The sequence below is a fragment of the Podarcis erhardii genome, assembly GCF_964252035.2.
Source record: "Podarcis erhardii genome assembly, chromosome: 2".
In the NCBI taxonomy this organism is placed as follows: Eukaryota; Metazoa; Chordata; class Lepidosauria; order Squamata; family Lacertidae; genus Podarcis; species Podarcis erhardii.
The window spans coordinates 43,498,736-43,526,318 of NC_138498.1; the positions used below are offsets into that span (position 1 = coordinate 43,498,736).

At 43.7% G+C, this 27,583-nt stretch overlaps 1 protein-coding gene across 3 annotated transcripts; it reads right to left on the minus strand.

The window, feature by feature from the left end:
• Positions 1 to 94: 94 nt before the first annotated feature.
• PCP2 (Purkinje cell protein 2) lies at positions 95 to 27,583 on the minus strand. 3 transcript variants are annotated; one of them, XM_081850141.1, is made up of 7 exons: positions 26,979 to 27,012; positions 24,761 to 24,823; positions 24,296 to 24,476; positions 22,347 to 22,453; positions 14,066 to 14,189; positions 12,322 to 12,485; positions 95 to 1,068 (listed from the first exon to the last, which is right to left on the minus strand). In XM_081850141.1, the coding sequence occupies exons 1-7, from the start codon at positions 26,988 to 26,990 to the stop codon at positions 880 to 882; spliced, it is 840 nt and encodes a 279-aa protein (XP_081706267.1). In that variant the 5' UTR covers positions 26,991 to 27,012; the 3' UTR covers positions 95 to 879. The 3 variants fall into 3 exon arrangements, with proteins under 3 accessions (XP_081706267.1, XP_081706266.1, XP_081706268.1); XM_081850142.1 differs by lacking the exons at positions 95 to 1,068; positions 26,979 to 27,012 and adding exons at positions 8,728 to 8,897; positions 27,425 to 27,577; XM_081850140.1 differs by lacking the exons at positions 22,347 to 22,453; positions 26,979 to 27,012 and adding an exon at positions 27,425 to 27,583 and having other exon boundaries at positions 24,300 to 24,476.

Sequence of the window (27,583 nt, forward strand, 5' to 3'; positions counted from 1 at the left end):
TCTTCAGAGATGCAAGTTATATTTCACTTGTCCTTGGACTGAAGATCTGTTTTATCCAGGTGGGTCCTTCTGCACTGCTTTCTTCTCTCATTGCTCTGGTTTGCACATCACATTAAACCATATTAAAATAAACTATTGTTTAGTGTGAATGGGCTGCTAAAAGCATGGGTGCAAGACAGATGGCTGAACAGGCCTTTGATTTGCTGGAATATATCCTGCAGTTTTATGAAGACGGGAGAAAAGTAGTTTGGTGCTGCAGGTGAACAGCCTGCCGTGATCTCTCTTTTACATTTTGTCAAACTTCTTGTGACTTCTGAAAACTAAAAGTACAATCCACCCGCCGCCCCCCCCCCCAAGAACTCTAATTCTGGCAGTCCCATTGTGTAATCACCCAGTGCACTGAAAGCTTGATAGTTCAATATTCAAAATCCAACGTACTTTCACAGTGTTCTGTTCTTGCTGGGCATGGCCCTGTTCCATAAATGACTACCCATTTTACACTCTGTTCCGATAAACCTTTTTTAATTGCATTTATACATTTGAGGCAGCACTTGCCTCAGTGTCCAAGGGAACGCTGCTAGGCATGTTAAGAGGGATAGAAGTAGAGGAATCTGATGTGTATGTGGGGAGGGGGACTTTGTGGGTAGTACTGCTTGCATCCTATGGGGAAGCAGTGCCAGGGCTTAGTGGATTTGAGAAACAAGGTGTGTGCTTGTGTCTTGGGTAGTAGGACTTGACAAATATCTCATGCAAGGACATTGAAAGAACCTCGTTATCAAAAATATTTGTAGATTACATCCCTACTGCTGGGTGGAGGAAATGTGAGGTTAAAGCAAAGCATGGTAGATTTGGGAGAGGGGCTCTTGCAGATCTGTGCCTTTAGGAGGAAGTGCTAGGATCCTGGGCACTGACAGGTTTGGGGGTTGGACTTTTTACTTTGCCCTTAGCAGCTTCAAGCTGCTTGCCATGGATGCGGTTGATGAAGGAGAAATAATCATCCATGGGTGCAATGGGAACGACTGATATATCTGAAGCGGCACCTTCTGGTAAAGCCAAGTCCTTGCTCTCCTGTTGAAGCAAAGAGAAAAGTCAGTTTCATCCCAGATTCTTCTTTCATGTCTTCATTCGGCATCTAATCTCATCCATGACCCTGATAGCCTAAGACTGGCCTGCATGAACATAGATTATACCTTCCTGTACATTCAAATCCCGACTGCAGCAGCTTTGTGCAGTAAACAACCTTGAGTTCCCCATCAGAACCACCATTATCACCATCCACCCTTTTCTGTCACTCGTATAGTCCACATTACTATACCAACAGCTCTGAGCACTGGGTAGAATCTCAAGGTCTTCTGTCCTCCTAAGGGCAGGCAACTCTGGTCTATTAAGTCACATCACTTCCAAACCGTCTGGAAAAGATGCGTCAGTTGTGAAAGGGACACATCTATTGAAAGACGTTTTGGGCACCCTGGTGGTTATCACCAATTGAAGCTTCGTTACTCAAACCGCTAGGTATAAAAAGGGGACATGGCCTACATATAGAGATTACTGAGAGATTAAGAAGGAAAATAGAAATTAAAAGATTATGAGGAAATTAAAGACCATTTTCAGAGTTGGCTGCATTACAGACAAATACATGAGATGTACAAGGAAGATAATAAGAAAGGGTTTAGCTATACAAGTTATAGAAGAAGAAGTAAAGCTGCTGAAGAAAGCATATAGCATTCTGCTAGAATGGGAAACAAAAGATGAAGAGGTCAAATCAGTTATGATCAAATGGGCACAAGATATAGGACACAATATATAGTTCGAGGACTGGGAAAAGCTGCGGAAGGTAGATTTGAAATTTACTGACTGTTCTCTGCTGAAAGAAAACTATATGAAAATGATGTATAGATGGTATATTACACCAGTACAAATAGCAAACATGTATAAAACAGGGTCAAATATATGTTGGAAATGTAAAGAAAAAGAAGGTACTTTCTATCGTATGTGGTGGGAATGTAGAGAAGTTAAAATTTTTTGGGAAATGATATACAGTGGTGCCTCGCAAGACGAAATTAATCCGTTCCGTGAGGCTCTTCGTATAGCGGTTTTTTCGTCTTGCGAAGCAAGCCCATTGACAGCTTAGCGGATTAGCGCTATTAGCGGTTTAGCGGCTTTTAGCGGATCAGCTGATAAGCGGCTTTTAGCGGATCAGCTGATAAGCGGCTTAGGGCTTAGGAAAAGGGGGGGTGAAGGGAAAAAACCCCGCAGGAACTCGCAAGACATTTTCGTCTTGCGAAGCAAGCCCATAGGGAAATTCGTTTTGCGAAGCGCCTCCAAAACGGAAAACCCTTTCGTCTAGTGGGTTTTCCGTCTTGCGAGGCGTTCGTCTTGCGGGGCACCACTGTATAATGAATTGAAAAAAATGTTTAAAATGACATTTGTAAAAAAACCAGAAGCATTTTTGTTAGGCATTGTAGGACAAGACCTGCCAAGAAAAATAAAAAATATATTTATGTATGCTACAACAGCGGCAAGAGTTTTGCTAGCACAAAGATGGAGGATGAGGAAATCCCAACAAAAGAACAGTGGCAAGAAAAATTGATGAGCTATGCTGAACTGGCCAAGCTGACATATAAACTGCGTGACAAGGACAACCATGACTTCAAGGAAGAATGGGAACTTTTCACAAATTACTTAAAAAGACAACAAAATGATTTGGACTCCTTGGCAGCTTTTGAATAAACATCCACAAATTTATTTGTTGAACATATTATAGATAAGGCAATGGTATGTACAATTTTACAATATGCAGAGGATAATATGTGTAAAGAAACCAGAGAGAGGAACTGAGGGAAGTCCTTGGGGGGGGGGAGGGGAGGGGATAAACAACAGGGGAAAATATAAATGGATATATTGATTGATAAGCTGGTTTTGTGTGTGTGTGTGTGTGTGTGTGTGTATGTTTTGGGGATTCAAGTTTAGGTGAGATGGATGACAACATTTGTTATTACACGGAAAGCAGAAGATAAAAACTTAGCCTGTACTTTTAAGTACTATTTCCATAGCTAGGTTCCTTACCAGTGTTGCTCAGTTTCCACAGGCCTTCATTTCCTGCATCCCTCCCTCTCAGAGTCCACACATAAACGCAGATTACAAATTTCATTTCTTCCTCTGCCTAAGTGCTGCTCTTTCAACCACACATACAGCATACATGAGCACACACAACCTATTCAGAAAAGACTCCATGGGTAAAGTGCTTGCCATTCCTCCAACCTACCAAATCCAATTTTTCACAACCCAAAATGCAACAGGACCACCCAACTGGCTCTTGCGGGCACTGTGGGGGCCCTGGGCACCAGGTTGGCAATCCCTGCCATATGGGTACAGTGTTGTTGATGAAAGGTTTCAGTGTGCCTCTGGCCAGATCTGTATATCCTTCAAGTTTCAAGGGTCTGGAACTGTTTGTGTTTCAGGGAAGAATGGCCTGAGGGGATCAGCAACAAGGTTACTTTAAAGATTTAATGATGTGCACTCTTTCAGTTTTGAAGGAGTTATTCATAGTTTGCAAATACGGAGTCTGATACTGAAGTGGGATGCAGGGCTTAGGCGTTAGCACAGTGTGAAGAAGGAAGATGAATTATGGTGCAGCCAAAGAACTTAGAAGCACTGTGGTTCCTATTACTGTTGTCAGCCAGTATCTTGTCTACTGTCCAGGGAATCAAGGTGTCGTACACTTCAGAGGCAGATCTGGATGAGTTGCTACACATTCTCATCCCAACCTCAAATTGCCTGGCTGTAGTGGTAAAATTTGCCCTTTTCCGGTAATAATTACCTCTTCATTTCTGTGCCATGGGAGTGTGGAGATCAGCACTTTCAAATGTGCTCTGGGTGATTTGCAAAACCCTTTTTCCCCAGTGCAAAGCTACCTTTGGATCAGATAGCTTATGGCAGACATCTATATACATGCTTTATTTATTTATTTTTTTAAAAAATCTTGCAGAACGTAAGATGGCAAAGCAGCAGTGTACGTGGTGAATCGCTTCACAAGAACGAGATCCACATTGATCTCTGAATAGATGCATCCGCTCTTGGAATGGAGATAGAAGACGTACAAGGAAGCCAATGTGTGTTTGTGTTTCAATCAGTGATTCTGTTGCCAACTTAATTTGCTGATGTTTGTGTGCTTCCAGAGTGCGTTTTAAAAAGAGGAGGAATGGCTGGCTCAGAATAGCTGCTGAAGCCAGTCTGCACCCACTTTCTTCAGTCTCACTCTGTTAATCATTGGCTGACAGCTGCTTATCCTGTTACAGAAGGTGGAATTATGTTACTCTGCAGTATCAGTGTACCCATGGGTAGATCTCATTGATGTGTGTGATTTGACCTGGGCATGGTGTACATGGAATTTAAGTCCGGATCAGAACGTGGCCATCACAGACTTGTTGGCTGAGCTTTCTGCTTATATATGAACCATAAGCTACCAAGGAACCCGTGATTCCCAATGCATACAATCCAACATAAAATTATGTGCACTTATGAAGGCTGATGGTGGGTGGCTAACTCTGTGTTGGGCTGTGATGGATATGTGTGCCGTCACTCCATATTTATTCCAGGGAGCATCTCCACATAGTCACTTAATGTGTGCTCTTTCCTGCCTTTTTATTCCCATTACTTACATTTGTGACTAGTTATTGTAGTTGCTCACACACTTGATGTGTACGCACCACACTATACATACGTGTTGGCATGCATATGCACCCCTTGCGCTCACCTTCTTGCCATATAATTCCCAAGTATCAATCCCTCTATTTCTTAGCTATGTTCAGGGGTTACGGCTAATTCTTATGCAGCCAAAATGGCACTACTACACCCCCAAACAGTATTAAAGGTAAAGGGGACCCCTGACCATTAGGTCCAGTCGTGACCGACTCTGGGGTTGCGGCGCTCATCTCACTTTATTGACCGAGGGAGCCAGCGTACAGCTTCTGGGTCATGTGGCCAGCATGACTGAGCCGCTTCTGACGAACCAGAGCAGCGCATGGAAACGCCATTTACCTTCCCGCCGGAGCGGTATCTATTTATCTACTTGCACTTTAACGTGCTTTCGAACTGCTAGGTTGGCAGGATCAGGGACCAAGCAACGGGAGCTCACCCCATCACGGGGATTCAAACCGCCGACCTTCTGATCAGCAAGTCCTAGGCTCTGTCGTTTAACCCACAGCGCCACCCGCGGCCAAAAACAGTATTACCCATGCACAAAAAGGAGGTATGAGCAAGATGGAAGTGTGTGCATACACAACCATGCATGCTTATGCATGCTCTATCCAGCTACTTGTGCTGTGTTTCAGTGAGTGGTTACTACATGTGCGCATTCAGGGATCTGGTTTATGTTTCTTGATTTTATTTGTTCATTTATTTCATTTATAGTCCACCTTTTTCTCTGAGGAGCTCAATGTGGTATACCTGGTTCTCTCTCCTCCTCATTCAATCCATACAACAACCCTGTGTGGTAGGTCAGGCTGAGTGGCAGTCATTCTCAGAGTTTCTGTTATTGTTGTTGTTCTGCCTTTTTTTCCTGACAGGGACTCAAGGCAGCTTACGGCTAAAATTTTATTTCATTCCATTTTTCTGTGGAAGGCGTTGATCCCTTCCCTCAGACATTTTTTTTCTTTACAACAACCCTGTGAGGTAGGTGAGGTTGCAATTGGCTCAAGGTGAGCAATGCTGATGTGTAGATGACGTCCATGTGTGCAGCAGGATCCAGCACAGGAGATGCTTCCTGATGGAGAACAGACCGCCCCTATTTTCCTCGGAGAAACGTTGGAGGGAATGTAACCATATACTTTCCATGCAAATGATCATCACAGAAGCTCAGTGGCTACTGATCCTACAGAGGGGGGATTTAGAGCGGAGAAGCCTGGGGTGTAACTGTTTCCTTGCTCAACCCTACTTTGCTCCTTGTAAAGGTTCTTCCAGGCATCTGTTTTATAGTGCATTCATGGTGCTTTGCACTTAGGATGGTATTGGGCAGTTTCACACGATCCTGCTTTCAATTCTGTATGCAGAGGTGGATTGGGGGGGGGTGCGGTTGGTTCAGTGGCACTAGGCACGGAGCTGCAGGGGACACCGCAGAATGGCATGGAGGGTGGGTGGGAGGGGCACCAAATTTTGGCATCTCACAGGGCACTGCTGAAATTTGAGACCCCAAAGTTCGCCACTGCTGTATGGACCTGGAAAATTTTGGGGGCAGACTTACTGCTATGTTTCCAATAAGTGCATATCCCATAACTTTCTGCTGGCATCCTGTAACTTTTCATACCACAAATGTTCTGGGATGGTCCCGCTTTTGTGCACAATAGTGCAAGAGTGTCCTTCCAGAGGACAGTATTGCAATAACTTTGGGGAAGCATCACAGATCAACTAGTAAAGTGGCATGATGTGTGTAAATCTACCACTAAGGCACTATTATTGGTCAATACGTGAGAAGAATTCCAGTCTGGAGGGGCCCAACCTCTCTTCTTGCACCTTCTGCCATTTTAATATGTGGGTATGGGTGTGTGGGTGTGTTTTAACTCTCAGGGGTGGGTGGGCACTATATTTAGAGCATAGATAGGGAACCTGTGAACCACAGAATGATGGACTCCCATCATTCCTGACCATTGGCTGTGCTGGCTGGGGCTGATGGGAATTAGAGTCACAACAACATAAACTGAATTAAACTGATTATTGTGATACATTTCAGTCAAGGTTCAGGCCTGCTTATGGGGCCGAATTGCCCTTGATCGCCCTGATGGATGATCTTTATAGGGACATAGTTAGTGGGAGTGTAGAGCCTCGTATTCTTACTTGATCACTCAGCAACTTTCGACACCATTGGCCTGTGATAGCATGAACCAACTCAGTAAGATGGGTATTTGGGACACTGTTTTACAATGGTTCCGATCCCATCCCTGAAGAAGAGCGTGGGTGATTTGGCTCCCTGGTGATTGTGCTGTTGGATGCTGCAGGGACCATCTTGTCCCCAATGCTATTTAACATCTACATGAACCATTCTGAGTGGGCATTAGTAGATTTGAGGTGAGGTGACATTAATATGTTTATGATCCCCAGTTCTATTTCTTTGGGACATCTGAATCAGGAGAGGCCATGAAATTGGCAAGGTTGAGGTGCTGTCTGGGGATAATCCTGGATTCATCTGTGTCATTAGAGGCCCTGTTGACTTCAGGATTGACTTTTAGCAACTTTAGCTAGTAAGGCACTTACAGCTGTTCTTGGACCAGGATAGCTTAACCAGTGTCATCAGTGTACTATTAACCTCCAAACTGGATGACTATAATGTACTTTTTGTGGGGCTGCCTCAGAAGCTGCAGCTGGTGCAAAACATAGCATCTTGACTGCTTACTGGGGTAGAATATTACCACCATGTTACATTAGTACTGAAGTGATTGCACTAGCTGCCAATTAGCTAGCAAGCTAAATTCAGGATGTTAGTACTAGTGTGCAAAGCCCTGTGTGGTTTGGGACTAGGATGCCTAAAAGATTGTCTCATCCCTTATATATAACTGATAACCACTACTCAGCAGGAGAGGGACTCTTGCAGTTATTGTCTCTACAGGAGGTTCATTTCATGTAACACAGCCTTTACTGTGGTGGCACCTACCCTTTGGAATTCCTTCCTGTTATACATCAGATAAGTGCTGTCTTTACTGGCTTTTGGATGCCTATTGAAGACCTTGGTTTTTCCCCCAGTAAGCCCTTTTAAGTGGAATTTTTTGTCCGCGTTTGTGTTGGATTTGAAATTGTTTTTATATATGTTTTCATTGTGGATATTTTGTTGCTTGTTTAAATTGCTTCAGAATGTTTCATAGGAAGTGATTTCAATGAAATCAATGAAAACAGCCGGAGAGTCACAGGTCTAATGATCGGGGGGGGGGGGGGTGTCAACATGTGTATACAATCCCACCACACTCATCCATGTGTTACTGTTCAGCCCCCAACACTTACCTTTTCATTCTATGGGCTACTTCTGACAGTCCTTTATTAAACTCATTTTAAGATTTGCCCTCCATGTGCTTTTCTTTTTTCCTATACCTACAATTTTTCTGCTCATTTACTACTAATGTGAAACGGCCCGATTACCCACCTGGTACAGGGGGTTTGGAACATGGACTTGAGTCGCATCCAGATGACCAGTTTGTTAAGCATTTGTCCTGATTTTTTCATACAAAATTTGCAAGGGGGTTATAAGACGTTGGCTCTTTATTGAACATTCTGACTTGTTTGCAGGGAGGTTCAGTGTTGCTTCAAGCAAATGTAATCCCATACTTTCTGGAGCATTTTTTCTGTCAGTTATTGCAAAAAGTTTAACTTGGGATGGGTTGGGGAGGGAACAGAAAGCTAGTTTGTCGCAGAAGAGGTCCAAATCAGGTTTTAATTGTGCAACCTGAAATTGCCAGTATGTGACTGGAGCCTTCTTGAAAATAGTGACACTGTATTTAGGTGTAAATTTATTGAAGTGGTTGTGACATGAAGGACACCCGTGAATTATGCTCAGTTCATCAGAGGAAAGGGCAGGATTCCAACTCCAGGAGCAGCTGGGAGTGACTTAGTACAATTTTACCTCCCCTCTTACCACCACGAGAGCATGCTATTTGCAATGGTTGTTTCATGTACAAGAGTGCAGTTCTCATTTCCCTGCTCCCCTGCTGCTAAGGGTCATCTGCTAAGGAAACCGACAAGGAAGAAACCATCTGAGTCTTTATTGGACTGGCAGGGCATGTACAGAGAATGAGCAGGGTGGGTACTGCAGTGAGGGGTTGCTATTGGGCGAGTGGCGGAGTGCTGTGCTTGGTGGCATTAGGTCGGTGTCTGTCTGCCACCTTCCCTGATCAGGACTGGGGAGGTACTCATTTCTGCAAAGAAGAAAATACAGTGGTGGTAGTGCAGCCAAGGACGGGAGCGTTTCCCTCCCTATAGAGCTGCCCATGGCACATACAGACACATAAATACAGAAACATTGAACAGACTTCCATCAAGATTCCAAGAGGCTGTGGGTGGATGCAGTGTGTGCTGTCGCTGTTTCTCATATTCACTGATGACCTGCATCTCGAAGTGTTACCTGACACCACCTGCCTGTAGAGAGCCAAAACCATCTATTGTAGCCCCAAGCTAGGAATGGCTTGGCCACCGAGTGCCTAGGTCCAAGCACCCCAAGGATAGGATAGGATAGGATAGGATAGGATAGGATAGGATAGGATAGGATAGGATAGGAAAGGAAGGAAAGAAGGAAGGAAGGAAGGAAGGAAGGAAGGAAGGAAGGAAGGAAGGAAGGAAGGAAGGGCTGCTACCTGAACCCTGGGCATTTGTGGGTGATTACCGTAATCTAGGCAAATGATGGCATTTTCAAACTTTGCCTTTCATAAACTTCTGGACCCATTTCCAGCACCTAAAGAGCTGCCTCCCAAGCTTGCTTCACTGTTTCATGGATGTCAGGATCACAGGGTTGTCAAAAGGCAGAGCATGCCTTACTGCCCACCCTGTCTGGTGTTATGTACTAAGCTTGCATCCTAGAACAATAGGCAAGTAGGATCCTAGAATGCAACAACTGATTGGTCTTTCTTTTTAGCTAGATTCAGCTAATGCTCCTTCATGTGTAATGCCCCTTCTGTGGCCCAGAAGAAGTGTGCATAGATTTGCAGAGGCCCTATGTGTCTAGGCATTCACTTTACATCCATGACACCAAGTCAAACCTAGCCCCGGGACATGAACAAGTTTTGTAGAAAGTGTCATCCTGTAGATGCCTCTTGTGGACACGACACAGTACGGCACAGACAAGGCCTCATGTTGTTCCAGCCAGAAAACACAGGAAAGAAACAGAAATAAAGAGTTAATCAGTTGAATAACAAGGAGAATATCACAAGGCCACCCCGAGCAGGGCAAGGGTTAGTGACAGTCTGTCAAAGAGACTCAATAAGGAAGGTTAATATGTGCATCATTCAGGAGTATTAATGGGGCCACAGGGAAAAGACATTGTGTGGATATGTATGGAGGGACATCTTCTGAAGCGGAACTGCTCTTCTCTGCAGGGTGTGTGTTCCTGCTCTTCCTCACTGGCAGAAAGTGATAGACTGGCTACTTTGCAAAAGGACACTGAAAACAGGTTTGGTAATTTAGTTTTTATGGAGGAATTCAACGGAGTGCTGAGGAGATTGCTCCATCCATGCAAGGTCTGCTGCTAGCCTGATGGAACCATGTTCCCTCTCTTCCCCCTGCATGCTGTTTTGGAGGTTCTCCTGGACCCTCCAATAATTTGGGAGTGCATAGGAGGAGAGGGAAATTCCCATTGCACAGGCTTCTGCTAGTGGGACACGTTAGCTGACTCCAGGCCTCAAAGATCAGAAGCACAATATGACTGATTTACAGATAATAAGTGTTGTAGAACCTTGTGTTTGTTTATGCAGGTCTGGCCGGTAGATAGAACTAAGTAGGCTTGATGGGGGGAAAGGAAGAGAAGGAGAAGCTACTACATGAAGTAGCCCACAGTCCCATCTCGGAGGCCACAGTGGTTATGCAATGGCTAATTCCAGTCCCCTAATGTACGCAATGTACTTATATAGCACATCTCCCTTAGAGGTACAAAGGGCAATGGCCTGCAAGAGAGGCTTTTCTATAATGGCTACAAAATTGTGGAATTACCTCCTTCAGACACTGTTTCTTGGCACAGTCATTGAAGAAGCACATCTTCTCATTGGCCTTTGACAGCTGAATCAGTATTGCTAGTCAGTGCTTTTTTCCTGGGGGTATGCAGGGGTACGCATACGCCTAAACATTTTGTGAATCTTTGTACTCTTGTCCATTTACTGTATTTATTTTTCCCAATATGAACAATAAAATGGTGATTTTCTTGAGTAAAAAGGAGAGTACCCCTAAACATTTTTAAAGAAAAAAAGCACTGTTGCTAGTGTCTCCCCATATACCATCTGTTTTGTTTATATGTACATATTGCATTGTATGGCACTTTGGGGTAGGGCTGTATTATTTTTTTATACTTTTTATTATTATTTTTAGATGGAATCTGCCCTGGGAGTTTATGATGAAGGGCGGGTAACAAAAGTAAATGATGATGATGATGATGATGATAGTATATGCAAGCAGAAATACATTTGCTGTATGTTACAATTTTGTAGATATAAATAGAATTAAGGTGGCCTGAGAGAAAAATAGAGAATAACGGTATGTGGGTGTATGCATGCGTGTCTGCTTTTTCACATTAAAATCTTGAGTTACTTGTGTCAAGTGTGAATGCTATTAATGTGGAAACAAACAAACAAACAAACAAAAATCAGAAGCCTCTTAGTATGCAGACATGCAAAATAAATTATGATGATACTGACTTTGTGTCAACTCCTTGCCATCTGCTCTGTGTAGAGATGGTAATAAGTGAATCCTACTTGTTGCTGCAAGTGAATGTGGGAACTAGCAGAAACTCTTGTTAACAGACAATAGTTACCAGTTGGGCTTTAAGCATTAGTTTAGCTTTAAGAAAATGTGATACATACAATTTTAGTAATAAAAGGTAAGTTTTCTGCTAGTGTGCAGTGTCCTGAGGGAACAAGTGATACTGCCCTCTAGTAGGCAGAATGTATTTTAAGCGAAAATCATGGTAGTGGCACAGATGAAACTGATGTTTATTTGGAGATAGACAATGCTGCTTTTCAGGGTATTGAATGCATTATATTTTCTTGGTATTCATCCTTCTACTTTCATCTCTAGTAAACATATTCTGCAGGTTTTTTTAATGCTTGCACAACAATACATGAACTTTGAGTGTAGTATGTTGGCGGGGAAATGTTCGCATTTTGTTTTCACCGTGATGTCTTCTCAGGATTTTTACTGCTATTATTTGCATTATTTTGCCATTTCAGCTTGTTCTCCGTTTCTGTTATTGTTCAATATTTGATATGGTTTTTAGTTACTGACGTGAATTGTTTATCTATGTCACCTTTTAGAGTGGAAAGACAGGGCAAACATTTTTAAAAAGTACATCAAGCCCGATGAGCCATGGTGGCTCTACAACTCCTATTGCTTGTTTCCAGAAACAAGCTGTGTTTGCAGAAACAGGCTGTGACTGTGACATAGCCTGACTTATGTGCATTTCCAGCTGTACTACAGTTATACTGTGCAGGTAACTTTTGGGGCTGGACCTAGACTTAGACATGCAGGACTTACGTTAGTCCCATTAACTGGGACTTAATGGTTCTGCTCTAAGCATGTCTAAGTCAAGATAGAACCCAGAGTCTCCCCGGCCTGCCCACTGCTTTCCCATCTCCCTCTCACCTTGGTGGCCCCAGAGGCCGGTTTGTTGCTGGCATTACGGTCAGCGTTTTGGAAGCCTGGGAGGTAGTTGAAGCTGACCCGCTGATCGTCCATCCGCCGGCTCTGCGTATGCGCCAGCATATCCATGAAGTTGTCCATCTCTGGGGGTGGGCTGGGGCTGTTCTCTGCCCAAGAAATGGAAAAGGGCATTAGGGAAAGGCATACAGAGGGAGCACAGCACTAGGACTGATCTTGCCTCCCTTAGGAATCATGGACTTCTAGCAGCCAGTATTTGGTATCAGATTCAAGCAGAAAGAGCACCCTCCCATTAGCACAACAGTTCTCTGTGGAGTATAAGGGGCGTGGGTGGCGCGGTGGGTTAAACCACAGAGCCTAGGACTTGCCGATCGGAAGGTCGGCGGTTCGAATCCCTGCGACGAGATGAGCTCCCGTTGCTCGGTCCCTGCTCCTGCCAACTTAGCAGTTCGAAAGCACATCAAAGTGCAAGTAGATAAATAGGTACCCTCCAGTGGGAAGGTAAACGGCATTTCCGTGCGCTGCTCTGGTTCGCCAGAAGCAGCTTAGTCATGCTGGCCACATGACCCAGAAGCTGTACACCAGCTCCCTCGGCCAATAAAGTGAGATGAGTGCCGCAAGCCCAGGGTCAGCCACGACTGGACCTAATGGTCAGGGGTCCCTTTACCTTTACCTCTCTGTGGAGTCAGCTTTCCTGATACAGAGCTGGGGGTGGGTAAATGTATCAGTTTTTGTTTCTCTCAGTTACTCATTTACCCAATATTACACTTATGCCTACTATACAATGTTTCACAAAACAATTTCTCGTAATTTGAATTTTTAAATATTTTATCTGATATATGTGTATTTTATGCACACTTTATGCTACGGCTGCCATATATCCAGGATTTCAAAGGTGGAATTGACATCTGGGGGGAATTTCCAAAAGGCATGTGTTTTTTTAAAAAACAAAAGCTCAACAATTTGGGGGCTTTCCTTGCAAAAGTTCAACAGTCTTGGGGTGTCCTGGTTTTTATTTTTGAAATATGACTACCCTAAATATGCATTTTTTTGGTACATGCTACTTGGCTGGAGAGCTGCATTACAATATTTGGAGAAGTATGAATTCCAAAAGATGGTTGCATTTTGCTCTGCATATTCTTTTGAAAAGTGCAAAGACAGCTTCACCTCTAAATGCAAACTGAGGGAGAAATTTAGCATAGTACTATGGCAATTGTCGCATCAGCGCAAGCTTTTCAGCTTGCCAGGAGGAATGATCCCCCCCTTTCCTCTTCCCATGCACTGTCCTGGGGGTTTCCCCAAACCACCCAGAACCATTTTTTGGGGTGGTGGTGGAAGCCCAGTTGTGCTAGAGGAAGTCCTTGTGTGGGCTTGCATAAATGGGACTAGATATCAGAGCCCTACCCTGAATCAAATCTCTCTCTCATCCTTACTTCATTGTGCAAAGATGCTTCCAGCTAGCTTTGTACCTATGATCCACAAATGCATTGGAAGACTTTATGACCTAATATAATTTCCCAAGCAGGTCCATAATAGTTGTTCACATATTACCAAAATCTGAGGACTGGGGTCAGCAGTTTTATGAGAAAACAGCCTCGAAGGAGAGATGGACCTCACCTAGGCTTGGGGTAGTCAGGAACAAGAGCTGTGCTAGCTTTTGCAAAAATGTGCCCACTGACCAGAACTTGCCCCCTTACTTGCCCCTCTCACCCAGCCTTGGTTAACTCACTCTTCTCAGTGTCTGAGCCGCTCTTGTTGTGAACAATCTGAATGTTGCATCGTTGCTCATCCATGCGCCCTCCTTGTACATGGGTCAGCAGACTGAAGAATCCTTCTTGTTCTGGGGAACCCGACTGCAAAACAAGGACAACAAATAAACAGGGCCTGACATCATTGTCCTGTGCCCTTGTGGGTCCTCCCCTCTGGCTGGCTTTCATCAGCAACATGAGGAGCAAAGCTGTGTTGTTTCCAAACTTTTGCCAAAGCACTCAGCAGGAACGGCTGCAGGTAGGTGACACACACACACATGCCTCCAATGGGTTTTTCAACCCTCTTATATGGTGCTGGATTACAAACAGTTATGTGGTGTCTTCCTCTGTTGATCCTATCTTCATCTGTCAGAGCTGGATTTTTCTGGGAAATAGCTTCCATTGCCTTGTTGAACTTAACCAGTCAGGAAGTTACACAGCTTCCTATACATTTTACGTACAGTACAGGGATGTGTAGGCATAAGATAGGCATTACCAGTAGCAGTACTTAGCATTTATATAGTGTATTTTGAGTGTACAAAGCAGTTCACACACATCATCTCAATAATCCTTACAACAGCTCTGTAAGTGCCTCTTTACCCTGGCTTTTGATGTTCGAAGTGTATGTTTTTGGACCCAACTACGCACACATCACATTCAGTATAATGCCGATTTCTGTTTCCAGATCTGCTTAGTATGGCAAAAGTTTCCTCATCCCTTAATTTGCCCCATTATGCTGGCTGATTCTCCAGTGGATTGAAGGTTAGTGATCAGCGCACCCACCCATCTTTTGACAGCAGTTGTGCCAACTTGAATAAAATATTGGGAGGGGGGAGGTAAGCCCCACCCCACATAATCAATCACATGATGTGGTGCATGCACACCATTTGAATGGCAATGCCCCTCAACTTTGGGGGGGCAGCCCCCTCAAATAATTTATTGGGGGAGCCGAAGGCACCTTGGCCCTGTGTTTGACAGTCACTTTGTTTAAAGTCTGAAAACAAGGGATTTTTTGTAGCCTAAAGCCTAAGATCATGTTATGGACCATCTGCACTGTGAGATAAGTATCCTTGCAGTTAACAACTCTTCTTAGGATCATATACCTAGACTGACACTGTCTTGTTGACGGACTGCTCCTCAGAGCACACAGTGACACAAGGCCTCTCAAGCACACTCCACACATGTGACAAATTTCCAGCATGGCTATAACTTCTTTGTAGAACACTGCTTGTCTTGTACAGCTAATACAGCCATGTATCTTTCAAGGTGTGCACTTGCTGCAAGAACCCACAGTCAACTGGGGCTGCCTACCACGTGTGCAGGTAATGGAACTGAAACAGATGAGGCACATGTAATTTCCTACACACACAAGGCCTACAAAGGAACATAATGTGTGAAGCTGCCTCCTCAGTCACCAGTATGTTCAGGCTAAAAAGAAGCATAAAGCCCCAATTTGCTCTGGTGCATAAGAGCTGAACTAAGCCAGCTGTGTCTGACTAAAGCAACTCTGAACAATGGAGAATCCACCCACCTCCCCATGCAACCGCTTCAATTACTTAATTCCCAATACTGCTAACTAGTGCTATTTTTCTACAAAAAGAGGTGCCTCCCTTGCAGACCCTCCAAGTGTCCCTATTTTCCAGGGATGTCCCTGATTTAGAGAAGCCGTCCCAGTTTCTGATTTGATCCCGGAATGTCCCACTTTTCCTTAGAAGGTCCCTGCTGGAGAAATATTGGAGGGTATGGAGTTATCCAACCCCTGAGCCGTCTGAAAGAAATCCTGTATAGGGAAGGTTTTTTTTTAAAAAAATGTTTAATGTTTTATTATGTTTTTATATACGTTGGAAGCTGCCCAGAGTGGCTGGGGCAACATAGTAAGATGTGTGGGGTATAAATAGTAAAATTATCATTATGGAATGAGACATCCCTATTTTCATCGGAGAAATCTTGGAAGGCATGCCCTTCTTCTCTTACAATGGCACCCACCTGAGGGGTGCTGGAGTGGAGTTCAGACAGCAAAAAAAGCCCTGCTGCACATTCCTAGCCATTCTCAGTCTCTGATTATCATTTACCTCCTCATACCAGATTTCTAAGTGGTTCCTAGAGCTTCTCTTGGAATGCTTTTATTCAGACAAGTCACTTTTTATTTTTCTCACTGATATAGTCAAATGACATCCCTTAAGAGGCTTATTTCATCAGAAAGCTAGGTTTCCCCACCCCCACCCCCTGTCCTTCTTCAAATAATAATTATCATAGGTCTGTGGATTTCAGGCTTTAGAAATGATAGAATTGGATGTGCAGGTTTGAGATTATTATTTTTTAAAGTGTGAAATCGTCCATATGCCTTTTATCCATCTTGTGAGTTCAAGGCTGATCTGAAGTTTGAATTGGGGTATTCACAGCTCAGTGTTTTAACTGTTAAATGTGATTAAACTATTATACTATATGGAGCTAAGTTTCATTTTGTACAGTGTTTGAATTATCGGGAAAGGCAGCAGGTTTTTAATGGAACCCACAAACTCCATTTTCATTCTTTGCCCAGTTGTGTGGTTTTTTTGCCAATCCATGCACCCCATTGGTGTTTGGGTTTTTTTAACTGTATCACAATTGGCTCCATAAATTTGTATACTATTTTGTGTTGGCCTAATAAACATATTGCCATAATATAGATTTTGGAATTTTTTATAGGCTAACCCAAGTTACCTTTTCCTTTTCTTTAGAAATTAATTTTTCATTAGAACATTAGATTTTCATATTAAAATGCAAACTGAGTTTTAGGTTCAAAGAAAATTTATTTCACTATCTAGGTGGGAATAATGTCAACATTCACTTCAGGAAAACCACATGGTTGGAAAGCCATTGATCTCACCCAGGTATGTTGCTGCTTACATGATGAGAAATTATTGAGGTTAGGTGCAGTGTAGAGGTTGCGGGGTTTGGAACAGGTGTGCTTGCTTTAACAAGCCTTCTCTTTCATCTTCTAGATATAACTTGAGGGCTCCCAGCAGGTCAGAATGTTTCTTTCTGACTTGAATATGAGGAAGACTATAGCCTTTTACAAAAACTTTTTTTAAAAAAAGGATTAAAATCTATACAATTTCCTTTTAGGACTTTTCCTTTTCTTTTCACAATGAAGTGTCTGCAAATGCATGCTTTGTTCTTTACTTAAAAAAATGCTGCTGGATACACTACCATGATACAACACAGCTGCTTGCTTTTTTAAAGATTAAAAAAGAAAAATTATTTCTTAGACACAGTACGAAGAATAACAAACAACATTACACAAAGTTTGACTTCTTTCCTGTTTCAGTTAAGAAGGGGAGTGCAGCTATATACTGAAGTGCTGTATACTGAAGTGGCCTGTGCTTAATATTTTGGGGAACTGTTTTGGGGTTACATCACAGAGCCTAGGAATAAAAACTCCCTAAAATCAGCATCCTCTGTTGTGTGACAAGCCTGTGACTTGTTGTGATAGTGTAGCTGGCCACAGTGGAGCAATTAGGCAGCTGCAGCCTTTCTCCTGGCAATAGTAGTCCTTAGTTGGTATTCTTGAATATGTCCCAATGGAGCCGAGGTAGCCTGCTCCTAATCTGAGACAGCAGGCACAAACACAAAATAAATTATCCAAAATAAACCCAAACAAATTATATAATGTACTATTGAAAACATTATTTGCACAAGCACATCATTCCCTTTATTTCCAGTGTTCAGGCTGGGAGTGACATTATTTATGTAGCCAAAATGGTACTGGCCGTGTACAAGGCAAAGGTGTCAGCAGGTTTGGAGAAGCTTCAAGATTTGCAAAAGTAGAACAGAATGTAAGGAAAAATAGTAAACAGGGAAAAGGGAATCCTCAAACAGCCAGAGCCATAAAAACTCAGAGCTTCATAGCTTTGCGAGGCAAGGGAATGTCAGTGGAAGTGCAAATGGAATGGAAGGTCCTGCAATCCACCACCACCTCACACCTTTTAAAGTTTAAAAGTCTGATGCACCACAGTAACCCTGCTGCTTATCCATGCACAACAACACACAACCAACCTGTAACTGTGACTATCTTGTCACAGCAGCAAACATTCCACATTTGCAGTTGTGGAATACAGATGAGTATGTGTGTGTTTGCATATATGCTTCGCATTGGCTACAAACTAATTGTATCAACTCAAATAAATAATATTCCAAAGTATCTGAAAACCTGCACCCAAAGAATTGTAGCATGAGTCCAAATCAATATGTGAAATTGCATCAGATTATTCCCCCCTGAAGCTGTCTCCTGTCTTCAGGCTCCCCTTTCTTAGCTCATTGCCTACTTTGTTCCTCTCCTTCAATTACCTTGACTCGGGGCACCCCAAATCTTTCCTACCTTCTGGGTTCTCTTTCCAGCCCTCAATCTGTTTCTCCGAAGCTATTCCCATCCCTGGACCCTATATGTATAAAAGGTTTTCCATTAGAAAAGCTGGCCTGCAAATATCTTGACAGAATGTTCATGAACATTCATTGTCGCACACTGGCTCAGCGAATGGTTGTACACCGGTACAAGTGTAATACAGTACAGATTGTTACAGCACTGTGATTTCTTGTAGTATGATGATAGGATCAGGTGCATCAAATAGGCATGAACAAAATTGCATTGACCACCAAACAACAACAACAACAACAACAACAACAACAACACCAACACCCCAATTCTAACACAATAACTTAAAACAGCATAAAGCTGTCATGAGTCCCATATGCAGAATATACTGTTACTGAAAGAGCCAGACAATTGTGGTCATTTTTCTAAGTCATCTGGCAACATTTAACAATCCCCAAACCCTTTATTTCTAGGGTTGGCAGCAACACACTTTTGTCTCTATTACAGCTATCTACAAATAGTTCTTCATAACCCCCTTTTAGCTGTTAAAAAAAAAAAAGAGTGTTGCTATTTGGTTCTCCCATTGTGCCCTATTTATATTTCTCTCCCTATATTGTATCAAATAATAATTCTTCCATTGCATTGTACACTCACACACAGAAAGCAGGTAGATGGGAAATAACAGCAGGTGGGTGGGAAATCATCTACATATAAATGTGTGGAAGACAACATCCATTGCTTGTTTATAAATCATTACCACAAACGTAGACATGTAACCTCTGCATCTTAAACTGGTCTATTCCCCACTTGCTCTTCCAAACCTGAGAGCACTGATTCAAGGAAGCACTGCAGCCTATTACCCTTGCCATACTGGTAATGAAATCAACCTTTGCTCTTCCTTATTTTGAGACAGAGCAACTGAATTCACCACATCCTCCCACAATTTCACAAAACAATTCAACCAATATCTGACTGCACTGTACAGTTGCGGAAGCATTATTTACCATTTCACGGTTAAGTGGGTCAAGAGGTTCTCAAGGCAAAGATAAGCCAATATATAAGATTCAGAGTCACAGGGCTCCAATCCAAGAGGTACAGTAGGCCTTTTCTGTGTCAAGGAGTGTTACTCATTTTGGTGAGCAGACAGAACGAAGAAGTAGCTTTGCAAAGTTGTCCATGTGATTGCCTATTTGTTTACTGACTATGCAGGCATCAAATATACTGGAGAAGGGATGGTACTACTAGAAGTAAGGTTTTATTATATTTTTATATATGCTGGAGTGGTTGGGGAAACCCAGTCAGATGGGCAGGAAACAAATTATATCATCATCATCATCATCATCATCATCATCATCATCATCATCTTGCCCTTCTCCACCATATAGAGGAAGGGATGTTTTCTTCCAAATCTATAAGCTATCATTTGAGGGGGAAGCCATCAACAAAGGTGGCCATTTACACGACACAGAAATGTGAAGGGATAAGAAATAGATCACTGTCAAGCTGAGGTGTCCTGGCACCTTACTAGCTCCTGGCTTCACTTCCTCCGATAACTTTCCAGCATTGACTAGGGGAAAGTGGGGAAGGATAAAGATCCAACTACAATGTTAAGGAAGAACAATAAATGGAAGTGTTTGGATGCAACAGGGGAGTTGCTTAGGGCAGGAAGGCCTCAGGTATCATATAACAAGGTCACAGTATATAGAGGAAGGGAGTGGTGATTGTGGAAGATGAATGCACAATACACAATATACAAAGATGATGGGTAGTCAATAACATCTTAGCCCTAGGGGTCAGGTGGCAGGGGTCAGATTGGTGAAACTGGAAGCAGTACACATAGAATCATAGAGTTGGAAGGCAACTCCTCTAGCCCACCCTGTTGCTGGTGCTTGATCTGTACATTAGCTTTGAAAGAAAGACACCCAACCCTAGCGCATTAGGAAACCAGAGGTATGCTTGGGTTAGAAAAAAACACCAAGGGTACCTTAGAAACCAGACATGAGAGGGCAAAGAGAACAGAGCACTATTGGAAATCAGCAACTAAGAATTGGCAGGGTTAAGCTGATACAAAGGGGATTGAGGCCAAACTGTAGAGGAAGTGATAGACATGGAGGGGGAGGGAGGAATATCAGTCAGCACTGGAGCGAAGCCAGCAAGTGTTCAGAATTAAGGCATTAATCTCCTTTCTAACCGTGTGGTCTGGTCCTCCTGCTGCGCTAACTGAAAAATTCATAGAATCATAGAATCATAGAGTTGGAAGAGACCACAAGGGCCATCGAGTCCAACCCCCTGCCAAGCAGGAAACACCATCAGAGCACTCCTGACATATGGTTGTCAAGCCTCTGCTTAAAGACCTCCATTAAACTTAATGGGGGCATTTGGCTACAAAGATATGCTTATTTATACATGAGGTTAGTCACTACGTCTGGCAGTGTGATTCAAATGAATAAATGTGGCCCAGCTAGGCTTTTTTTTTTTACCATCTCAGACTTCAAGGCTCACGTAACCACTGACAGGGACTGACATCTCTTCCCTAAACAGTCTGCCTCATATATTTTTTCCCCAACCACTCTTAGCAAAGACTCTTCATTCAGCTCCTTACTATCAGGCCCGTTTATTTTTTAATCTAAAAACCACAGCTGCTTTTTTCAACACTCTTGAATTTTCAACATCCTTCAAAATGAAGGGTCAAAGAATGGTCAGAATATTATTCTCAGGAACCTCAAAGTGCCATGTTCCTTACCCAACCAGATATTGCATTTGTCCTCTGTCTTGCTACCATGTTGCCCTAGATGTTCAAAAGTAGAATTCGTGATTCTACTATAACCCTTTAATTTTGTTCAGAATCCCTAGTTTCCACAATATGTTTTCCTGTTGAATTGGTGCTTCTTGTGTTCCTGTATCTCAGAATATGGCCTTGCTTTGAACCAGGGGTGGGGAACCTACGGCCCTCCAGATGTTGGACTTCAACTTCCATCATCCCCAGCCAGGATGAGAGCTGTAGTTCAGCAAGAGCTGGAGGGCCACAGGTTTCCCACTACTGCTTTAGCCTGTGAAGTACCATATGACTAGAAAGGTCCCAAGAACCAAAGAATCTAGACCTCGTTGTGCAGAACTGCTACCCCATCAAGCTGGGCATCACTTTGACAGCATTTTTCTTTAACTTTTAAAGTTGATAAAATGATGTTGTGTTTGTACATGCACTCGCATGTAATCGCCAATTAGCTGGAAAAAAACAACCTGTTCATATTCTAGTGTCTTTCAATTATATCAACTTTATATCATTAGTTCTCAGATTTAAATGCGGTCAGTAATATACCAATCCATAAAGTGAAGTCACTGAAGGAAAGGGTTATTGAGTAATGCTCATGAAAACATGAATCAATGTCACACAAGAAAGCAAGGCCATTGATGACAGAAACACACAGGGGTTATAGACAAATAGATGCTGGCAATGTAGTCACACAGAAAACCGTAACTGGAAGAAAGTGTCCCATTGCACACAACCAACTAAGAATGACTATCAGATGTGGAGGGAAAGGGCAGAACACAATGAGGAAACTAATAAAGGAGAGAAGGTTGACACCTGAGCACCAAATGAAAGGAGTGGGAGAGAGCCATCAGAAATGGACATGTCAGAATGCTACCAGAACAGAATGTGTGACGCATTTTCTTTTCAAACGGTTTCCAATTAATCGTGGGTCCCACCTGTCCATAAATGACTCCTGCTCCTTTCGCTTCTATCGGCCAACCCTATTTTTGGATAAATGCCACTCCCCCAGCCCGTTCCCCCACCCCTGAGCCCAAACTCAATGGCTGCCACAGACATTCTAAGTCCCACAGCAGTGGAAAAACTGGATGAAGACCTCTATTTGCAGCCCATCACACCACGTCCAGGCCAACCTTACCCCGCTTGATGGGTTGGATGCTGGTGCTGCCTCTGGCGCTGCCTCTGGAGCTGGAGCTGGTGCTGAATCTGGCTCCTTTTTCTCCTCCTCTTCAGTTTTGGCTTCTACTGTTGTCATTGTGAAACACCCCTCCTGTAAGTACTGCTCAAAATAGGTTCCTTCCCCCAGCGAAAAAGCTGTTTATCCCCTTGAGTTGGTGGTACAGGACCTGCCGGCGCTGTGCACTTTCCCTGCCCTCTGGCCACTCTGACAGTCCTGATGCCCGCTGCTCTTAGTGATTTATACAGAACTACAGCAGCAAGCACCCCCTCGCCGGCTCAGTGCCACCCTCTCCCCCGCACAGCCTCACTCTCTCCACACAGGAGATCAAAATCCATATTTTAATAAACACAGGCGTCCAATCTGCTCCCTCCATCGGATCCCCGTAATCTGCATAAAGATTATCCTGGATAATTGTCTCAAAAGAGCCAACACACACTTTGTTAGTGAGTGTGTGTGTGCTTATATGTTCCCATGTGTGTACATGCACATGTGTTGCACCACAAGGAAACTGAGGAAAGCACATGCCTTTCCTTCTCGCCACTTCATTTGTTTTGATCTGGCGTCATCCAGGCTGCTAGCACAGTCCTTGTTTCTCTTGCCCTAATCAAGCCACGATCCGACTTCTCGTGAGGTCCACTTTCAAGTCAGACATACTACACCTTTGAAATGATACGACACTACTCATTTCAGGGCCTGGTAGCTGAGTCAGCTACAGGCCTTAGTCCTTGGCCAGCCACTGTGAATTCTGGCTCAAGCTGACTCACAGCCCTCTGGGGTGATGTGGGAGGTAAGACTTGGCCCAGTCAAGAATGCACTGCTACACATATGTGTGAACACCCTTCCTAGAGATATAAAAGGCCATTGCCGAGTCTTACACTAATAAATGCTTGGCACAATAGTGACAGGTAGTGGCAGTGACTGGCCTGTACTAAGTAAGTAGCAATAAAGTGAATTAATCTCTAATTTGTTACTTCATTAACAGTTATCTGAGCATGGAATTTCCTTTCTTGCGCTCTTAGCTCACTCATATATTTAGCCCCACACATTAGAAATGAGGGAATTATTCTGACAGTGTTCTGCCACACCCCTATAGAAGTAAAAGGGTAATAGGAAACAGCCAATGTTCTCTTAGGTAAGCAGGATCTTTCAATCCTGTCTTTATACTTTCCTTTCTCATAGTGGGACACGGGTATAAAATTGAACCACGTAGTGGATTTGGTGAGCCCTTATTTCTGGCCCATGGAATAAAAGCTGAAATATATGAGTTGTGGCCAAGAAGCTTGTGTTCTGGATGTGCTTGCTGCACGAAGCATATAAGTGTTTAAATTGTGGGAAGCCCTTTCTTGTGTAGAAGTTAAAGTTGGAAGATTGATGGTAGATGGGGATTGTCTGCAGCAGCTGTAAAGTTCTTAAGGGAAAAGGTGGGCTTTCATAGCAAAAAAGTATATGGGGGAAAGGGCTGGGAAAGTTGTTAGTCATGAACTATTTACAGATGAGGGCTGGTGGAGAAAGCAGGTACACAGGCCAGCCCAGTCCACTGAGCCTAAATACATCTGCAGTATGAGGAAGAGCAGCTGAGTGTCAAAGGTTGACCTGGTCCAGCTGGTGCAGTTGGCCAGCTGTTGAGTTCAACAGGTGGCAAATGGATCTTTTGAAACACAGGGATGCCAAGGGATTTGTACAGCTTTGCAAGAGCAACTGTGGCCCTAACTTCTGCCTCCAGATTAAAGCAGAGCCATATTGTTACTCTAGGCAACTTGCCCAGCAAATGTTGGCAGCAGGGTCCAGAATAGGGTGCACAGGACTAGTAAGGTGAGTAGAAATTGACCCTGATGGTAAATACCAACAAACAGGGTAGCCTGATGAAGGACAGAGGAGAGACTTGGGGGCCGGGTCATGTCACTCACTCACTGAATGAGGCATCTTGGTATTCTTGGTGCTGGTGTAGCGGGTGCTGGCATCATAGTCACCAAGAAAGGCACTAGGCAAGGCTTGGTATTGGCGGCCAGGCATGGACAGAGCCCTGAGAGAGCACAGGAAGAACTTCCGTGGACGCTTAACACTTCCAAGACTCTTCTTCTTCACCACCTACAAAAATGTCCAAGTCAAAGGATCAGATGGGGAAACATATGAGGGATATGCTGGTTTCCTTATCCGCTGCCCTCCTCCCCATACTTGCCAGTTTCTTTCCAAACCGATCGGCTTTCTCAGCCATTTGGATTCTCTGGTGATTGTCACACAGGTTGGCCAGGAATGGGCTTCTCAAGGCTTATGCTTTATGTTCCCCAAAAGGCCACTGAGACCAATTGTAAGCTTTTTCTCCAAATATATCCCAAGTTCAGCAGTAACCTCTTATATGAAAAACTCCCTACCTGGGCAGACATGTTCCCACTTTGATGATACGATGTTGCAGTGATGGTCTGGGATGCAATATGCTGAGAGAGAAACATAATTAGACAATGTAGGCAGCAAGACAGGCCCCAACGAAAGTGTTGCTCTACCTCAGGACAAGAGCCTCCTGGACAGTCTGGGTCATCCCCATGGAGCTTGCTGAATTTTTTGTTTAGAAATATATAGTGTTAATTCAGATCAGTATAGCCGTATAGATCTTGATGTTTCATTTCAGGACATCATAACTGTATATAAATTAACTGGATAGTTATCAGGGCCTTTTCTGTGGTGGCATCTGTGAAAACACTTGCACAATCTTTTCACAGCATCCTGTGTTTGACATATCCTCTCTAGGACTGCTGGCTTTGAGAAAAACCATTAAAAAAATCCAGTGAGCTTTTGGGTGATTTTATGGCACTGCATTTTAATAACAAGTTTATCTTCTGGTGTTGTTTTTAATGTTACTTAATGTTGTTGTCGTTTCATCTTATTGTTTAATATATTTCTAATACCTTCTGCTGTTGTTTTGTTGTCACCCTGGGAGGGTGAACACCCAGGGGTTGCCAACTTTTTTGAACTTCAGGACACATTTATAATTTTGATAAAGGGATGTGGGTAGCAGTTGCAAAATAGCTGCCATGCAGCGTGTGGCATATTACAAAGTGGCTATTGTTGGGCATGACACATCACAAAATGTCTGTCACATCTAAAAGAGCAGGAGGAGAGACACAACCAAAAATGGTGCAGAGGAGACTAATTAAAAAATGTTTGTAACATGGGTATGTAAACAGCCAAGCATATTCCAGAAACCTCCTTCACCACCAAAAAAAGTGAGTTTGTACTGAATTACCTAGACACTAGGGAGACTGAAGTACTTTGCCATGGTTTTTATACTTGATGTTCAACAAGCACTGTCAAATCACAGATCACATTTGTCGCAATGGACTGAAATCAGAGATCCAGCGCATCCCATGCCACAGATTTTTCAGTTCTTACTATTTTCTCATCTGCTCCAAACCACAATCAAATCTGAGTCCACACCTACAAATTTTATATGTCTATAGGTTTTTCGGGGGGGGGGGTGTCTCATGGCTGCACACCACAGATTTGGGTTGGTGCTAAAGAGCAACGTATCTGTAATTTAAATTTTTTAAAAGTTCATTGAGACGCATGTGTTCTGTGCCTGATGCTGCTTTGGGGCATATCTTGTGTAAAGATCATGCTTGTGAAAGAGAAGTTTTCATGTGAAGCTATACTGCATGAATAGACTTCAGGTAAATTCAGGGCAGAGGGGGCACAGGGCTGCCTTCATTCTACTGAACACCCCCACCCCCCCACACCCTGGTCAACTGGTGAAAACGAAGGAGAAATCCTGAACCCAGTAACATACCACTTTCACAAGGAAGAAGAACAAAAATATGGGGAAGGGCCATAGCTCACTGGCAGGCATCTACTTTGAGTGCAGCGGGAAGCGGGTGGTGCTAAATAGGTACCGCTCCGGTGGGAAGGTAAACGGCGTTGTGCTGCTCTGGTTCACCAGAAGCGGCTTAGTCATGCTGGCCACATGACCCGGAAGCTGTACGCCGGCTCCCTCGGCCAATAAAGCAAGATGAGCGTCGCAACCCCAGAGTCGGTCACGACTGGACCTAATGGTCAGGGGTCCCTTTACCTTTTTACTTTGACTGCAGAAGGTCTCGGGTTCATTCCCTGGCACCTCCAGGTAAGGGATGGGAATGTCCTCAGTGTGAAACCACAGCCAAACAGCATAGTAGACAATACTGAGCCAAATATACCAATGGCTGGAGCTGGTACAAGGCAACTTCTAACAGTCCTGAGTGAGGCATGCCCCAGAGATTCCAGCGACCCTTTTAAAGAAAAAGTGACCATTGGGGGGCAAGCAAGCACTCAGGCTATGTGGAGGCAAGCCAGTGGGTGGGAATCCACCCTGCCATCTCCAGCACCCCCTTTCTAAAATGTGAACAAACAACTGTCCGCTCTGGAACAGGAGAAGCAGCTTCAGTGATGGCAGCCAAGTGAAGGGGGTCCCCCCTTTCCCCTGGCACTGCCTCAAGCGTAAACAAAGAACTAAACCCCCTTCTTCAGGGTTGTTGGTTTTTTTTAAGTCCCTTCAGGCAGGCCCAAAACAACACTTTGGGCAAATGCTCAGTACTGCAGCTGCTGGCATGAGGTGGGCCTCACAAGTTCTGACATCGTCCCCTCAAACCTCTATGTACCACGGTCACCATGGCTTGCTTACCAAAGCCTAGTGGTGCCTCTTCTCCAAGTGAAGTCTCTGTTGCATCGAGACAAGAGGGGAGGCATCCAATCACAGCCACGACCCACTATTCCCGGCATCCAATCAAAACTGAGTATTGCAAATGGGCGTGCTCAGGCCCACTCTAGGCCTAGCCAAAGAGACATACACCAAAGAGAATTGAAGTAGGCACTGCAGTAGGGCTTGGTGGGGGCACTGGTGCCCATGGGCAGGGCATTGGTAAACCAGGGCTGCATAAGAGTGGGATTTTTAAAGTATGTTGAATGAAATTTAAATTTAAATATACCACAGCTCTGTAACATCTTATATTTTCAAAACATTGAGCTGGCACTGTGTAAATAAAAAAAAAGGCGTTTATGTACTCACCCACCTTAAGCCAGGATTTGATACCCACAGTCCTACCTGTTTTGAGCAGAGGAGACATCAAAAGAAGCTCTCTCTGTGAACAAGTGCAGTGGTAGCTCATGTAGGTGCTCTCCCCCACCCCCAGCTGATGAGGCACCATTCTTTTTCTTTTACTGCTCTTTTA

What these genes read in the sequence shown, in the direction of transcription:
- PCP2 (XM_081850140.1), bottom strand. Translation starts at nt 27,559, where the DNA reads ATGGTGCCTCATCAGCTGGGGGTGGGGGAGAGCACCTACATGAGCTAC. An exon ending in GTGGGAACATGTCTGCCCAG is followed by an intron (nt 24,477 to 24,760) that starts GTAGGGAGTTTT and finishes ACATTTTTGTAG; the next exon opens with GTGGTGAAGAAGAAGAGTCT. An exon ending in ATACCAAGATGCCTCATTCA is followed by an intron (nt 14,190 to 24,299) that starts GTGAGTGAGTGA and finishes CTTGTTTTGCAG; the next exon opens with TCGGGTTCCCCAGAACAAGA.